Source organism: Plecotus auritus (assembly GCF_963455305.1).
Source record: "Plecotus auritus genome assembly, chromosome: 6".
In the NCBI taxonomy this organism is placed as follows: Eukaryota; Metazoa; Chordata; class Mammalia; order Chiroptera; family Vespertilionidae; genus Plecotus; species Plecotus auritus.
Window position 1 is genome coordinate 87,373,419 of NC_137773.1, and position 17,141 is coordinate 87,390,559.

At 46.0% G+C, this 17,141-nt stretch overlaps 1 protein-coding gene across 1 annotated transcript in view; it reads left to right on the top strand.

Moving 5' to 3' along the window:
- LOC308251243 (putative adhesion G protein-coupled receptor E4P) overlaps window positions 1–12,206 on the top strand; it is a gene marked incomplete at both ends in the record, with an annotated part of 51,254 nt that extends 39,048 nt beyond the window's left edge. Inside the window, 5 exons of the mRNA XM_080674387.1 lie at window positions 608–674; window positions 1,704–1,795; window positions 2,929–3,109; window positions 8,408–8,503; window positions 12,096–12,206. Coding sequence (XP_080530513.1) covers window positions 608–674; window positions 1,704–1,795; window positions 2,929–3,109; window positions 8,408–8,503; window positions 12,096–12,206 — 547 coding nt within the window. The remainder of the gene's footprint in view (window positions 1–607; window positions 675–1,703; window positions 1,796–2,928; window positions 3,110–8,407; window positions 8,504–12,095) is intronic.
- Between the last annotated feature and the right edge of the window lie 4,935 nt (window positions 12,207–17,141).

Genomic DNA, 17,141 nt, shown 5'->3' on the forward strand with positions numbered 1-17,141 from the left:
CTTTACTGAGTCTTAACTCTGCCAGGAACTGTATCCAAAAACTGTGTACACATGACCTCATTTCCTATTTCCTACAAGATCTATAGGAGGAAAATGATGAAAGAAATCAGAGAAGGCTCAAATAAATGGAGAGATAGTCCATGTTCATGGGTGATAAGACTGCTTATCGTCAAGAAGAAGTTAATTCTTCCCAACTTGATCTATAGGTTCACAATGCATTCACAATCAAAATCCAAGAAAATTATTTTTTGGACATTTGACAAACTGGTCCTAATATTTGTGTAGCGAGGCCTGGAATAGTTAACACAATGTTGAAGGAGAAGAACAAAGTCAGAGAACTGACCCAACCTGACTTCAAGGCTTGGTAGATAGCCATAGTAATCATTTAAATTTTTAAAATACTTTTGTTAGCACCTCTTTACACCTGGGAAAACTGAGACTCAGAACATGTAGCCTGTATCAGATGGAGACTCAGGTCTGATTCCATCTAAAACCCAGGTCTGAACTAAACAGCTTCTGGCACTGCTCAGATCTTATGAGAGGAGCCTGAATTAAATACATTCTCTTCTGAGAAATAAGCGGGGAATCCTTATCTTTCTCTCAACAGCTGCTGGCTCAAGATTGATGAAGGGTTCATCTGGAGCTTCATAGGGCCAGTGGCCATCATTATCTTGGTAGGTGACCACTGATGGTTATGTATTGGTGTGCCTGCCCTGGGTTGGCCAAACATAGGAAGTGTCTGTTATTTGTTAAAGGAGAAATGAGATAAAGATAAGGAAATATAACCTAATGTGATCAACCCTCTCTTACTGGAAATACTGTCTGTATGTGTCTTTCCCTGGCTTCTGCCTAGCTCACTGCTTGCTTTGATATAATATAACCCTCTACTAGGCATTCTTCTAAAAATTCTACATTCGTTTATTCAACAAATATATAGCAAGTGTCTACTCGCAGGGGTCCTCAAACTTTTTAAACAGGGGGCCAGTTCACTGTCCCTCAGACCGTTGGAGGGCCGGACTATAGTTTAAAAAAAAAACTATGAACAAATTCCTATGCGCACTGCGGGCCCGGGACGAATCGGCTGCTAAGCAGGACAGGCAGCAACACCCGGCGGGCCGGATAAATGTCCTCAGTGGGCCGCATGTGGCCCGCGGGCCGTAGTTTGAGGATGCCTAGATAGAGTAACACGTTTTTCTGTTGGTTAGGAACTTTCATTTACATCCATTATCCTGGTATAGATATTCATAGCACTTTTTCACTTTCAGTGTCCTGGTTTGAATGATAAATTATATAGTCACCCTGAACAAGCACCAAGTGCCACAGGTTATATACTGTGTGTTCTTTACACCAGAGCATGTGTCTACACTAGTGGTCGGCAAACTCATTAGTCAACAGAGCCAAATATCAACAGTACAACGATTGAAATTTCTTTTGAGAGCCAAATTTTTTAAACTTAAACTTCTTCTAACGCCACTTCTTCAAAATAGACTCGCCCAGGCCATGGTATTTTGTGGAAGAGCCACACTCAAGGGGCCAAAGAGCCGCATGTGGCTCGCGAGCCGCAGTTTGCCGACCACGGGTCTACACCATCCTTATGAAGCCTGTATCTTTTGGGAAAATAGTCTTAGGTTCATCTCAAGTTGGGTTGCATGACATGGCCTCAAAAGGAAATTGCAAGTACATTTTCCATGTTGTTTCCACAGATAAACTTGGTGTTCTACTTCCAAATTCTGTGGATTTTGAGAAGCAAGCTTTCCTCCCTCAATAAAGAAGTTTCCACCATTCAGGACACCAGGTAAGAAGTTACCAGAATCAGTGGTTTCTAGATTTTCCTACAGGACAATTCTGCCTGGGAGAGAAAAACGGATACAAAAATGTGACATAAATTTTCCTGGCACTAGATAAAGAATACATCAGGGATAACTTGGAGAAGTAAAAACTATAATTTTCAGGTGATTTCATGTACTCCTTCATCTCTTTATTCAACAAATATTCATTGGGTGCCTCATTTGTGTAGCTCACTCTTCATATAAAATTAATGCCAAGGCTCTCAACATTATCTTTTTCACCCTGAAAGTTCACCCACTTTGGGATTCCATTCTCCTTGGTTGTAAAAACTCAAGTCCCATTGGTGCTAACCTAAACTATTAAAAATACTGATGACAACAGCTAATATTAAGTAGGAACCTGATAGGTGTTGGGCATTTACCAAGATTAGTTCACTGAATGCTCATGACACCAACCTCTCTGGTGAGCACTACTGATATCCCCACTGATAAGAGGAACAAACTGTTCAGTGTACCCCAGAGCGGGTACAAACCTTGCATTGGTGAGCCATGTGGACAAAACTCAAAGAAATTTCTGTCCAACTTCAGATCCTGCCATCGATCTCATGTACATATGAAATTAACCTAACATTTCAGCCTCAGTTTCTTTGATCTTAGAGGGCCGGAATGTCAGCCTTCTTGGTAGTTTCTCCATATCTCTCTCCACACACACACACACACACACACACACACACACCAGCTTGCCTAGCCCATGGCCATCAACAACTTATTCTAGACACAATTTTTGTTTGAAGAAATCCAGCACTGTGTTATATTTTAAAGTCTTGATATCTTCATCATCCACTTTTTGCACTAGAAATTTCTAGAATGCACTTTCCACAAATCTTCCAATAAGTCCAGGTAAGAGACTTAGCAGGAAAATCATTTCAAGAGTGGGAGAAAGTGTTATTCTCAGAGGCAATAATTGGAAACATGGGTTCTGCCTCATCCTCATGCTACGTGCCTTTGTGCGAGCTGCTTAGCCACCCGAGGTTGTTAGGAAGTTTGAAGAAGGTGATGCACCCAAAGCACTGAGCACAGAGCCCAACAAGCAGCGAGGCCCTGGTAAGTGGCAGTAATCATTACTCTTTTTCCTTTTCAGAGTCATGACGTGTAAAGCCATTGCTCAACTGTTTACCCTGGGCTGTTCTTGGGGCCTGGGTTTTTTTATGGTTGATGAAGTTGGGAAGACAATCGGATCAGTCATTGCCTACATGTTCACCATCATCAATGTCCTGCAGGGGGTTTTGCTTTTTGTGGTACACTGTCTCCTTAATCGCCAGGTAAAGTTAATTACTTTGTCTCCGAGCTTTATTAAACTGTTCATTTCTTGTCCTCTTCTGATCTTGTGTATTTTGGGGTTGCCTTGATTCTGAGAAGAAGGTTTAGGTGCTGCTTGGGTTTGCCATGTGCTCTGGGTTTCATTTAGCCTCTTAACATTAATCATTTGAGCATATCTCATAAGAACATGCAGTCATCTGCTCAGGCAGCCATAAAAAAACAGAGGCAGTGTGGCTTAGACAACAGAAATTTATTGAGAGATTCGCGACGCAGGAGACAAAGGCCAATTAAAAGGGGGAGGTTTTAATCTTGTGCTCCCGGGCAAATATTCGCTGGTCCGAGGGTGGGCCAGGGAAGGGGAAGTTCGCGCCAAAAGGGAGCATCGGTACTTCTTTTATACAGCTGTTTAGTGGGGGGGAGGGCGGAGGGCATGAGCGGTGTGGAATTTCCGCCTTGGGCCAGGGGTCTAGGAAGGCGCCAGTTATCTGTGTCACCATCTACCTTGCGGCTGCATGCATCGGCTCTGGACTCCCCACAACCTCCCCCCCCCCGCCTCTCCCCCCCCGCCTCCCCCCCCCCGCCTCCCCCCCGCCTTCCCCCCCACCTCCCCCCCCCCGCCTCCCCCCCGCCTCCCCCCCGCCTCCCCCCCGCCTCCCCCCCGCCTCCCCCCCCCCGCCTCCCCCCCGCCTTCCCCCCCACCCCCCCCCCCCCCCCGCCCCACTCCGCCCGCCTCGACCTAATATTTATCACCTCAGCATTCTGGAGGCTGGAATTCTGAGATCAGGGTGCTACTAATGTCAGGTTCTGGTGAGAGGCCCCTACTTGGCTTGCAAATGGCCACCTTCTTACTGTGTCTCACATGGGTGAGAGATTGTGAGAGAGCTTTCATGCTTCTTTTTATAAGGACACTAAAACTATTGGACCAGGGCTCTACCCTTATGACCTGATTTAACATTAATTACTTCCATAAAGGCCACAGCTCCAAATAACCATCAGTGGTCACCCACCAAGACAATGATGGCCACTGGCCCTCATTGTTGGGTAAGAGCTTTAACATATGAATTTTGTGGGTGAAGGACACAAACCAGTTCATAGCAGAGCACGTTATCAGTCAGGATAAGGTAGATTATGCTACAGTAACTAATAGCCTCCCTCCCCTAATTTCAGTGACTGAGAACAATAAGATTTATTTCTTGCTTATGCTACATAGCTACATGAACTACATTATCTTCATTTGAGGATGTATGCTGAGGGGGCAGCTCCTATGTAGAGAACATCAGTGTTCTCATGGCTAAGGGAAAGTGATCATGGGACAGTGTAGCTTAGCTCTCTTTCATTGGCCAAAGCAAGTCACATGGCCAAACCTGAATGCACAAGAGAGAGGAAGAATAATTCCCCTGTAGTGAAGTGTACTGCATGGAGAGCACTGTAATATTTGGCAAAATCTATGATAAACTCAGAGAGATTTTAGTTTAATCCCAGTTTTTCCAATGAGTGGGTTGCTGTGTGACCTTGGGCAGGCTGCTTCCCTCTCTGAGCTGTGATTTTTCTCATCCGAAAATGTGGCAGTACCTACCTCATAGGGTTGATAATTAAATGAGATAATCCAATGTCAATCTCCTAGTAATGACCTTGGCATATACCAAGTTCTCAGTGAAGGGCATTATTATTATTTTTTAAAATATATTTTATTGATTTTTTACAGAGAGGAAGGGAGAGGGATAGAGAGTTAGAAACATCAATGAGAGAGAAACATCGATCAGCTGCCTCCTGCACAACTCCCACTGGAGATGTGCCCGCAACCAAGGTACATGCCCTTGACCGGAATCGAACCTGGGACCCTTCAGTCCACAGGCCGACACTCTATCCACTGAGCCAAACCGGTTTCAGCAGGGCATTATTATAATTTTACTCTTTATAGAAGATTGGGAATGGTTTTCCTGGCTTTTTCTTTCTTTACTAGTGAGTAGAACTACCAGCAATTAGGATGCAAGTGACAAAAAGTCATTTTAATGGTTCATTAATTTCTCTTTTTGTCTGTTAGAGCCATATATATATATATATTGATTTCAGAGAGAGAGAGAAACATCAATGATAAGAGAAAAATCATTGATCAGTTGCCTCCTGCACACCCCACACTAGGGATCAAGCCCTGACTGGGAATCAAACCTTGATCTCCTGGTTCACAGGTTGACACTCAACCACTGAGCCACATCGGCTGGGCTATTAGTGCCTTCTTAATGCTTGGTACTCTTTATACACAGAAGAAGTAAAATACAATTAAAGTGTTGGTAAATTAATGTTGAGTATTAAATATTCAAATGTCTTTTTTATAACCTGTTGAGGAGGTTAAAGGAAGACAATTTGTGGAGTCACTTTGGGTGGCTTAGTATCAGGGCTCTGGAGTAAGAATGACAAGATTCTGAGTGCTGGTTGTGTGACCTTATGCAAGTTAATATACCTCCAAGAGTCTCAACTTCTTCATCTTTAATGGGTAGTGGGGACAAGAAGTCATTTACTGATTGGATTTATGTAGGGGTTAAATGATATCTTGTATATAAGTGCATTAAACACAACTAGTTTCCAATACATGGTGCCCTTCATCATCATAATCACTGTTAGAGTTTGGCTGGTGACTCGGGCTGTGAAAGAATTCACAACCGGAAGAAGAGATGCAGAGAGGAAATTTATTTTACTCTCCAAGAGAGAAAAGGGTCAAGTATTGCTAGTCAATACCGGGCAGGGAAGAAAGGGTGGTCTGCTCTTTTAAGCAGTGGCTGTTTGTTGCTAAGCAACAAGGAAGGGAGGAGGTTTGTGTTGAAGTTGAGCAGATACCAGGGGGGTTGTCTTGAAAAGTTACAGTTTGTTTGCTTTCCAGAACACAGTCCAGCAGATGTCCTAAGGAGTTGTCTTATCAGTATTTTTCCCAGGAAAACCATTCCCAATGTAAAACATGCGTAGAACAAAAGTTATGAAGAGTTCAAAAGAGGCTTGTTTGAAGGGGAGGAAGGAAGGGAACTTTCTACTAACTAGAGGTTCCTTGGTGTGAATTATCCCTGGGTTTTGAAAAAAGCAGGGAGGAGGGGGATACAAGAATATAGTCTTTAGAGTAGCTTATCCTGTTCCATGTTTGAACTGAGGAACTGTTTGAATCAGAGGAGCCAACAATCTTGTGGTTTCAATTCTTATTCTGTCTTTTCATAAGTGTCACCTGAATCCTAGGCTGGTACCTGGAGGAGACCTTCTCTGTCCTTACTGGGACCCAGAAACACAAGATACTCCTGCTTATAGCCCCTCCCTGTAACCCTGGTACAGTAAGGTTCTCAAGCCATATTGGCTCCCCAAATCCCTAACTTGGACAGGTTTAGGAAATTTTAGAAATTTTGGAAATTAAGGGGACCATGGAGGAAGCACAGGGCTGCAGAGCAGCAGAAGGTATATTTCCATAGAATAGGGAAGCTGAAAAGCTGCAATAGGTACATTTCCATAGAATGAGGGAGCTGGGAACAGCAAAAGGTCTATATTTACAAAATAAAGAGAAGGAAGGCCTTCATCCAGAAGGAGAAGAAGAAAGCCCAAAGGGAATAGGAAAACAATAAGGAAGGAGGGGGGAGAACCTCACATGTCCCATGTGAGGTCCGACCTTTGAGCCCAGGAGTTGCTATAGTAATCATGCTAAGGGCAGTGGTCGGCATACCGCGGCTCTCGAGCCACATGCAGCTCGCGAGCCTCGGTTTGCCGCTCTGTTGACTAATAAGTTTGCTGACCACTGGACTAGACTAAATGTTACCGTGTAGTTGGAAGCTGTGAGGATTAGGCAATTGTGGCATATTGTGTGCAAAGAGGTAAAGGGTAGTAAGGGAATAGTGACTAATGAGAGGGGATATCAATGCACCAGGAACCGCAGCCTTTATAAGCCGTAGGGAAAAGGAACTCAGTGGCACCCTTTCCCCCTCCCTATGTGGGAGTCCATTCTGTGGGACTCTTTCCCCCTCCCCACGTGGGAATCTGTACTTATTCTTCAATAAATCTTCACCTTTGCTATAAAAAAAAATCTTGGGGTTTAATTACCAGGTGCTTCTTATAAGTTGTGGAAGGCCACAGCAAAGAAAAGGAAAGGCCTTTTTCTATCCTTATAATAACCACCATCATTACCTTTACTATCATCATTATTGTCACCATCATCACCATTTAACCTTCATCACCATCATCATCATTTACACCATAATCACCACCACCACCATCATTATCTTTGCTATCATCATTATTACCATCATCACCATCATTAACATGGTTGTATTCACTTTCATTATCACTACCATCATCGTGGTTGAAAGATGAGACAGAGGGCCGAAAACCAGGACTACAGGCTTTATTAGAGGAGAAGGACCCTGCCGGGCTGCCTTGCAAAGGAAGAGAGCACACGTGCAGGAGTGAACACGCCTTTTGAGGGGAGGAATGGGAAGGGATGGGGCTTAGGGTACTCGGCATGCGCTGATTGGTGGTTTCATATAAGGCACATGATTAGGCACTTAGGTACTTAGGAATCGGGGGCTTAGGGTATTTGGCAGGTGCTGGTTGGTGGTTCAATGTATAGTCCATATAAGGTGCCTGGTTAGGTGCTCAGGAATGTCCAGGCCGCAGGTGCAGTTTACGTCATACACGGTCCATCAGTTGGGGGAAGGGAGGATCTATCAGTAGTCACCATCATCATCATCACTACCTTCATTATTTTCATCATTACCCTTATTATCATCATTATTACCATCATCACAACCATTATCACCTTTGTCACCATCACCATCATCATCACCATCTCCATCACCATCATCACTTTCATTATTATCACCATTAAAGTCCTTATGGTGCTTGACATTTAGTAAACACCTTTTCTACAACTGAGGAAAGTAAAATTTAAATTAAAAATCAGCCCAGCTGGTGTTACTCAGTGGTTGAGTGTCGACCTATGAACCAGGAGATCACAGTTCCATTCCCAGTCAGGGCACATGCCCAGGTTTCGGGCTCAATCCCCAGTAGGGGCGTGGAGGCAGCTGATCAATGAATCTCTCTCATCATTGATGTTTCTATCTCTCTCTCCCTCTCCCTTCCTCTCTGAAATAAATAAAAATATACTTAAAATAAATCAATATGAGTTTGGTCAAGACTATACAGAAAACCAATGAAAGAGCTGTAGAGAGCAGTGCCTAGTCTTTAGTCTCCTATTTTAGGGTTTGTTTTTTTTTTTTTTCTGAACCAAGCTCTGGATGTAACACAATCCTCTATATTCCTCAAACTTACAGGTGCAACTGGAATACAAGAAATGGTTTAGTAGGGTGCAGAAAGGAGTTGAAACTGAAAGCATTGAGGTCTCTGCCTCTACTACCCACACCAGAATGGTAAGACCAGCTTCTCTGCAATGCTGTGCACTTGTCTGAACCCCACATCTTGTGCTGCCATGAACATCCTCATTTCTTGAACTGAAAGAAAAGAGAAATTGCATTAGGTTCTTGCATTGTGAAGCTGAATGTCCAAGTAGAGTATGTGGGGTGTTATTCAAGGTGTCCCTTGAGATAAACTTAACCATGCAGGTATTCGGACATTAAGTAGTTGCTAGCAAAGAGACTACTCTAAGCAAGCAGGACCAATGGTAGGCATTATTATCTGATTTTATATTAATACTTAGCATTCCTAAGGGTAGTGGCTTGGTGCACAAAATTTGTGCACGGGGGGGATGGGGGAGGTGGTTCCCTCAGCCCAGCCTGCACCCTCTTCAATCGGGGACCCCTCAGGGGATGTCTGACTGTGGAATCAGGCCTAAATTGGCAGTCGGACATCCCTCTCGCAATCTGGGACCACTGGCTCCTAACTGCTCATCTGCCTGTCTGCCTGATCACCCGTAACTGCCTCTGTCTACCTGCCTGATTGCCCCTAACCTCTCTGCCTGCCTGTCTGATCACCCCTAACTGCCCTCCCCTGCCGGCCTGATCTTGCCCCCAACTGCGCTCCCCTGTAGGCCTGATCACCCCTAACTGCCTCTGCCTCAGCGCCCACCACCATGGCTTTGTCTGGAAGGAAGTCAGACATCCAGAAGATGGCCGGTCGACCCAGTCTAATTAGCATATTACCCTTTTATTAGTATAGATAGATTATATAAGCTAGGATTGCTTAAATGGGGGGTGGAGGGAAAGCCTTTTCCAGCAGGAGGAGATGCTCTTGGCAGACAAAAATACATAATCCATATCTCTGGACTGATAGCCAGCCATATGCACTATACTGTCAAACCGGTCATTAAAAAATTGAACTGCTTTCTTACACCTTACACCAAATAGCTATTGTCCTTAAAACCCCTCCTCAGCCCCCACCTTAGGTTCTGCCTTTGCAGTTCACCTAGATTAGGTTCTGATTGGTCGGTTTCTATGCCAGTCAGTGTCTCTGGGCCTATCTCTGGGCCTGATCAGAGAGGCGGGGCTGATCAGCAGCCCTGGTGGAGGCCCGCAGAGAAAGAGCGATGTGGCTGCTGGTTAGGCCCGGAGAGAAAGAGAGAGGCAAGGGCTGATCAACAGCTGCCACAGAGGCTGTGGATCAGAACCTGCCTCTCTCTCCAGGCCTGATCCACAGTCCCCTCAGCAGTCAGTGCTGGGTTGCTGTGCCTGCAGCAGTGGCAGTCAGTGCTGGGTCGCCACGGCAGCCCAGCACTGACTACAGAACTGACTTCCGGTGTTCGGTCGAGCCTTCAGTTGTTATGGACCCTGGGTTTTCATATGTTAGGATAGTTAAGACTGCTGGAGGAATTACGCCACACAGAAATATGCAGTTGAAAATCACACAGCACACTTTATTATTCACAAGGTTCCTGGTGCCACGGGCTCAGACTTAACGGGGTCCCCGGGGAAGAGTGGCGTCCTCTGCAGGCAGTGGTGGATCCATCTTCGGGTGGCTGCCCTCTGGTTGGGTCAAGTCAGAGGGAGGAGGGCGACCGAAGTCTCACGATCGGAGGTTCGGCCGTTCTTCTGCCGTCTGACGTGGAGCAAGGCAGCATGGAGCGTGGATCAAAAAGATGATCGATATCTGAAGCCGGGGACTTGCTTTTTGTAAGCCTGTTCTGACCCACGGCAGTCCAGGTGGCCATCAGTAACATATGTTATCACACAGTGTTAATTAGAGAACAAGCTGGTTATCAGTTACAGTGTCACTCAGAAGGTGGCTATCAGGTTTACATACGTCATTCCAAAGGGTAGCATTCAGCTATGGTCTTATCTACATGGTGCGGCTAGGGCTTGGCCAGAGTGGTCATTCCCTGTGCTCTTTAACATTTCACATAAATATTTCACACAAAAATGATTTTTCTACATTTCCTATAATACTCTTTAATTATTTTCTATTGCTGTAACATTGTAGCACTCTTTATTTATTTCCTATCATTATCACTATTACTATGACATTCCTATGGGTGCAGTACAGGAAAAATATGGGGTAAGTTTTATCTGTCACACACACACAGGGAGGTGGCTACCTAAGTGGTCAAGTCTGACCCTTAATATGTCACTCTAAAAGTTCACTGTAAAATTACAAATTCTTTGCATACCTGTATCTCATTATATGTTATTTATTTTAAAGACATCAAAGTGTTTGGTTTTAGTCAGTCTCTACTCTCTGTAAATTTCATGGTGGGCTACTATTGTTTTCCTTTTGCCTGGAGCAATGCCTGGCCCATAACTTAATTTGTTGTGTCTAAATTTCCCGTTTAAGGATGAGGAAAGAAACGGGAAAGCTCAAATGGTTTGCTTAAAGCTACTCAGCCAGTTAGAGGGATTCTAACACAGGTCTATTTCCCTCCAAATGTTGACAGCTTTCCTTGGTTGCTATCAGAATTGTTGTTACTTCTGATAACAACTTCAGGGAACAGCTGTTCATAGAACACACAGTTTGACCTCAAGGATAGTTCTGCTATGTGGCTACTGATTATGTCCTAACATTACCCTGTTTTCACAGTATATACCACTGGCTTCCTTTTGTCCGAAATCACCAATGGTCAAAGGATATGTCTATCGGAGCTGTGTAAATGAAGTGTCCCAACACACATTTGGTCACCAAAACCATCTCACATGGTGGAATCCATAGCATAGATTTGGTATACAGGCCGATGCTCTAACCATCAAGCAACACTAGCCAGGGCCCCTTATCTTTTTTTAATCCTCACCAGAGGATATGTTTTTATTGATTTTGAGAGAGAGAAAGACACACACACACACACACACACACACACACACACACACACACGGTGGGGGAGGCGGGGGGCGGAGAGCATCAATGTCAGAGAGAAACATTGATCAGTTGCCTTCTGTACTCACCCTGACTGGGGATCAAACCCCAAACCTAGGTATATGTCCTGACCTGGAATCAGATCCACAACCTTTTGATTACAGGACAACACTCCAACCACCTGAGCCACTGGCCAGGGCTATAATTTCTTATCTTTGAACAACACTTTGCATTCTAAAAAGCACACATTGAAACTTAAAGTCTTCATTACGCATCTGTAGCATTTAAGGGATTCATCACTGTTGCGTTTACATGACGCCAAAGCGCCTGGGTTCAAACCCCAACTGTACCACTTCCAGGCTCTGTGACCTTGCACAAGCCACTTAATGTCTCTGTGCCTCAGTTTCTTCATCCATAAAATGGGAGTAGTAGTATCATTCTATCTCATGAGAATGAAATGAGGTCCTATGTATTAAGTGCTTAGAACGCTGCCTGGCGTACAGTAAGCACTGTACCTGTTTGTAAAAGATGAAATAAATAAAAAGGCCATCTATGATGGTGGTGGGGGCGAGGTGTGGAGCTGTAGAGTCAGATGGTAGGATCTCTTTATTCAGCTTTGGACCTTAGCAATTCTAACTTGTCAGCCCCTGCATGCTAGACTTGGTAGTGAATTTCTGAGGTGTGGATTTCTCTTCAGCCTTTTCTCCAATTATCTCCCCCAAGTAGGAGGAGCCAGGGAAGTCATCGGAATTCATCCACAGAAGAGACACTGTGTCTGTCCAATCACAGCCTGGGACTCATCCTGTCACTGTTTTTTGGCAAAGAACAGAACACTGAGCTGCTCATGGATGGCACCCGCTGTGGTCACATATGGACTGGACAGGCACCATCATCGGTATCTTCCCTGTGAAAACGAGTCGCGTCGCCTGCCCCGGTTTTGGCTTTTATTGCCACCGACAGAAAGGGGAACAGGGGAACATTCTTAGACTGGAACCCAGAATTGCATGTTACGTGCCATGAAGTGCTCAAGGGATCCTTTTTAATGACGAGGGAAATGAGTGGATTTCCCTCTTCCAGCTGTTGCCACCTTGCCCGAGACTAATTGGCCAGCACCTGGGTTCAGCTCACAATCCTTCTCTTGCTTCTCTGTTGCATTTCATGCTTCTAAGGATCGTACATTGCTCAAACATCTGCATAATTCAATACGTAATTCCCATATGAATACATATTAAAAAGGGGGTTGCATTCTTGGAATGCAAAAACACTCCCCACCCCCACTTAGTGCCGCATCGTCACCCGAAGGAGCTTGTGGTCAGGTCACCAGCACTTTTCCTGATAACAGTTTTGAACCCATCTGGTTAAAGACAATGTTGTTTTCTTAGTGTCGTCTTGAGCCTGTTCTAGTGTAAGGGCTGCTAAACCAGCATGATGTCTCTCAGTGGTGGTTAGGTCTTATTTATTTTTTTATTTTTTTGCCCTTTCTGATTTGTTTTCCAAAGTTACCGGATTTTAGGTGTATTTTTCAGCACTAGAATCAACAAGTGCATGAACGATGTTCTTACCCCACATTTTAAAAACAATTTTAAATTATAACAGTTAATGTTAAAACAGCCAAGAGTCATCATAATTCATCTGAAGAACTTTCATGTGTGATTTTTAGGTTGTGGACAAAGGACTGTGTCCCTTTTCTGCTCAACTAGCTCAATGTTTCCTTCATGTGACAGTGATATAACCAGAGGGTATAATTCACTCCACTGGCTGGCTTTGAAATTCTATGATTCCCCTTGAAAAGCTGAAATTTTGGGAGACTCTCCTGGTGTTTTTTAAAAATATGTTTTTATTGATTTGAGAGAGAGGAAGGGAGAGGGAGAGAGAGAGAGAGAGAGAGAAACATTGAAACATTGATTGGCTGCCTCCTGCATGCCCTCTACTGGGGATTGAGCCTAAAACCAGGGCATGTGCTCTGGGGCGGGGGTGGGGGGGTGGGGGGGATGGGGTGGGGGGGTGGGGGCGGGGAGACCAACCGGTGACCTTTCAGTGCATGGGACAGCGCTCAACTAACTGAGCCACATGGGACAGAGCTCATACGTTTTTGTTTTTTTTAATATCATGCAATTTCAAATTTACATGAATAAAACTTGCATAAAATGCATCATTTTCAGGAGGATAGTTTGACACTATGCAAATTTACTATATGCATAATCTGCTCATTTAAAACTTCTATTGCTAGTAATTTATCCCAGGGAAACTGATAAATTCGATTTATAAATACAGGGTGATCTGACATAAATTCAGGGTGATGTGATGTATTCTATCACCCTGAATTATTGGCTGTGATGGGTTGGATGGAAGAAAAGGAGCTTTTTGTACACAAACATGTGACTGTAAGCCTGTAAACACATTTACAAGTCCACGAGGCTGCCACACTCAAAGAAAAGACAAGCCAGCAGGCTTATCCCTGCCTGCCACCAAACTCTGGAAAACCACATTTGTGTCCCTCAGTCTCTCTGGGGTGTGCGGGGCCATTGCAGGGATGCCACACGGTCCCCAGACGCCCTTCCCAAAGTGAAAGAATGTCCCCGGACGCCCTTCACCGCTGAGGAGAAAGAGCATCCATGAGCAAAGGTTTGCTCTGATGCAACAGTTGGGAGCAAACAGGGGCTACAGGCCAAGAAAGACTGACACAGCCCAGGGCTTCTGTAAGCTCGCATTGCCGCTGAACAGATCAGTTTCTGATTGTTCATTAACTTGTTGAAGGAGAATAAATGTGTGTATGGCAAGCAACAAGTGGCTCGCAGATTTTTCAATTGCCTCTTGACATGTTTTGAATGGGCTCTTGGCTGCCAGCCAGGCCAAAAATCTCCTACATATAATAATTGGTGTTTGGTTTAAACAGATCAGATGCATTCACAATAGTTCACCAGCATGTTGATATACCACCTTCCATTCTACTGTTTCTATTTCATTGTTGTCATGGAAACAAGGTGTCAATCCATCAGGACTGTTTCAGTAATGAGTGATATATCCATAGAATCTAATAAGTAATTCGCAGTCAAGTTTTTAAATCAAATGTTTTATTTATTTTTAAATATTTATTTATTTATTTATTTATTTATTTATTTTGTTAATCCTCACCTGAGGATACTTATTCCAGTGACTTTTAGAGGGAGAGTGGAAGGGAGGGAGAGAGATAGAGAGAGAGAAACATTGATGCGAGAGACACATTGATTGGTTGCCTCTTGCGTTTGTCCTGACCAGGTCTGGGGATGGAGCCTGTAACCTAGGTACGTGCCCTTGATCGAATCGAGCCCAGGATTCTTCAGTCTGCTAGCCAACACTCTAGCCACTGAGCCAAACAGGCTAGGGTTGCAGTCAAGTTTTTAAAATAAGGCATATTTTCATGGGCTTTTATAAAAAGACCTCCAAAATGTATGTGTCATCCTATATAATAAAAGCCTAGGTGGCATCACGCCCTCGAGCGACGCCCTCACATGATGCCGTCACAAGATGGCCACCACAAGATGGCCGCATGCAGGGTGGAGGCAGGGCCTGGTGGCCGCTCTGCGCAGTGAGGCCTGGGGGTCCCATGGCTCTGTGTGGCGTGGAGGAGGCTGGTCCTGGCGTCTCCACCGCCTCTGCAGAGGAGGCGGGTCCTGGTGGAGGGGGTGGGTCTCGGCAGGGGAGGGCAGTTGGGGGCAATCAGGCTGGCAGGGGAGCAGTTAGGTGTCAATCAGGCCGGCAGGGGAGTGGTTAGGAGGCAATCAGGCTGGCAGACAGAAGTGGTTAGGGGCAATCAGGCAGACAGGCAGGCGAGCGATTAGGAACCAGCAGTCCTGGATTGTGAGAGGGATGTCTGCAGGGATCAGGCCTAAAACGGCAGTCAGACATCCCCTGAGGGGTGCCAGATGGAGAGGGTGCAGGCCAGGTTGAGGGACACCGCCCCCCCTGCACGAATTTCATGCACCGGGCCTCTAATATGAATCAAACGTGTGTGGTTCAGTGAATAGGGTATAATATATGACCAATAACTAATGGATTGTGGATGGCCCCTGGTTATTTTTAAATCAGAAACTCAGACATGAACCTTTCTCTTGGGCTCGGGGATGGCCCCTGGTTATTTTTAAATCTGCTAGTGGATGGCCCCTGGTTATTTTTAAATCAGAAACTCAGACATGAACCTTTCTCTTGGGCTCGGGGAGGTGGGGAGGCAATCTGCTCTGGGGGCTGGGTCCCCTGGGCTCAGCAAGGAGACACTGGTTCTAGGCCAGGGCCCTGGCCACATGTGGTCTCTTTCTTTGAGGCCCCCACTACTTCCCCAAACCAGCTGTGCTTCTGAGGTTCATCCTCCCCTCCACCACTTCCTCCTCACTGCCCAACTCTGAAGCTGGGAAACCCATGTGGGCTTCCCGGCTCCTCCCTGCCCAGTGAGATCCTCCTGCTCCAGCAGAGTAACCGAGAGATGGAAAGACAGACCACTAAGCACTCGGAAGATGCAGAAGTTCACCTTTATTCACAACACCAGTGTGCTGGCTCAGGGAATCAGTTCCCAAAGCCAAGTGCCTCAATTCTGCTGTGACCCTCACATAGCCCTAGGTTCTGTTTCTTGCTTCCGGGTCTTTGTATGGTTTCTAATGCTCTATTTTTGCTGAAAAGCAGGTTGTAACAGACCCCTGGCTGACACCAGCTGCTAACACCTGGGGACTTGGCTTCGGTTCAGAGCCTCTGTAAACTTACTGTTCCAGGATGTGGGTCTGCATGGTACAGCAAGCTGGTGGGGGGTGGGGTGGGCGGGGTAGGCTGATTATAGACAAGCAGACATCCTGTTGCTGCAGAGGTTGGGTTAAGCTGCCCTTATGCTCCCAGTTCAGCACTTCTTGTCCACAGACTTCGACTCTGCAGGAGGCCCTGGAGCAGCCCCCTGTCCCCCTCTCAGGAATGATTAACTCCCGGCTAGGTGGTGCACGTGGCTTGGTCTTTGGAGCAGGTGGTCCATGCCAGCTGGGCAATGGGAGCAAACGGTTTTCTGGTTCTACCAGGAGCCACCACCTAGAGTTTGTACCACTTACTGAAAGCCAGAGCCTTTGGCATCCAACAGACTAGGAGAGCCCTCGGGGGCCAGAGGCAGAACCAGTGACCCTGGGGAGTCAGAGTCTGAGAGAGGGAGGGTTCTGGGAACACCCACAAAGCGAACGAACGCCTGCTACCATGATAGAGCAGCACAAGGGAAGGAGGCCAAAATCAAGCGCATGGCCACAGTTAAGTCCAGCCAACCGTGGGCCCTTGGGTATTGATGTGTGTGGGGGGTAAGCTCAGGCTGCAGGAAGGTGCCCAGTGACCTGAGGGTGGCCAGGCAGATGTAAAGGGTTCTGCTGTCATTCTGTCACTATCCCCCTCTGCCTAGGGGACCAGTTCCCCCCTCTCCAGGGACAGGGCAAGGGCTGAGCTGTCAGAGCCACATCCGGTGGGGTCCAAGGGCACATACTGAAATCCTGATACAGAGCATGCAGGGGATGTGTGGGCATGAAGGAGCCGCCCACATCCGGTGGTGGTGGGGCAGGAGGATTTTCTTCCTGCTTTCATGGCCCTGGGGATCCCTAGCTTCATGATTGAGTAGAAGGAACACCATCAGCAGCTCCTAGTGGCCTTCCCTTTCCTAGCCGATCCTGACCCCTCAAACCTCCCACTGGGTGATGCCAACCCCTGCAGGTGTCCCGCACCAGACGTAGCAGAACCCTGAGCCTTGGTCCCAGCTCGCTCTCGACTCTGGCCCCA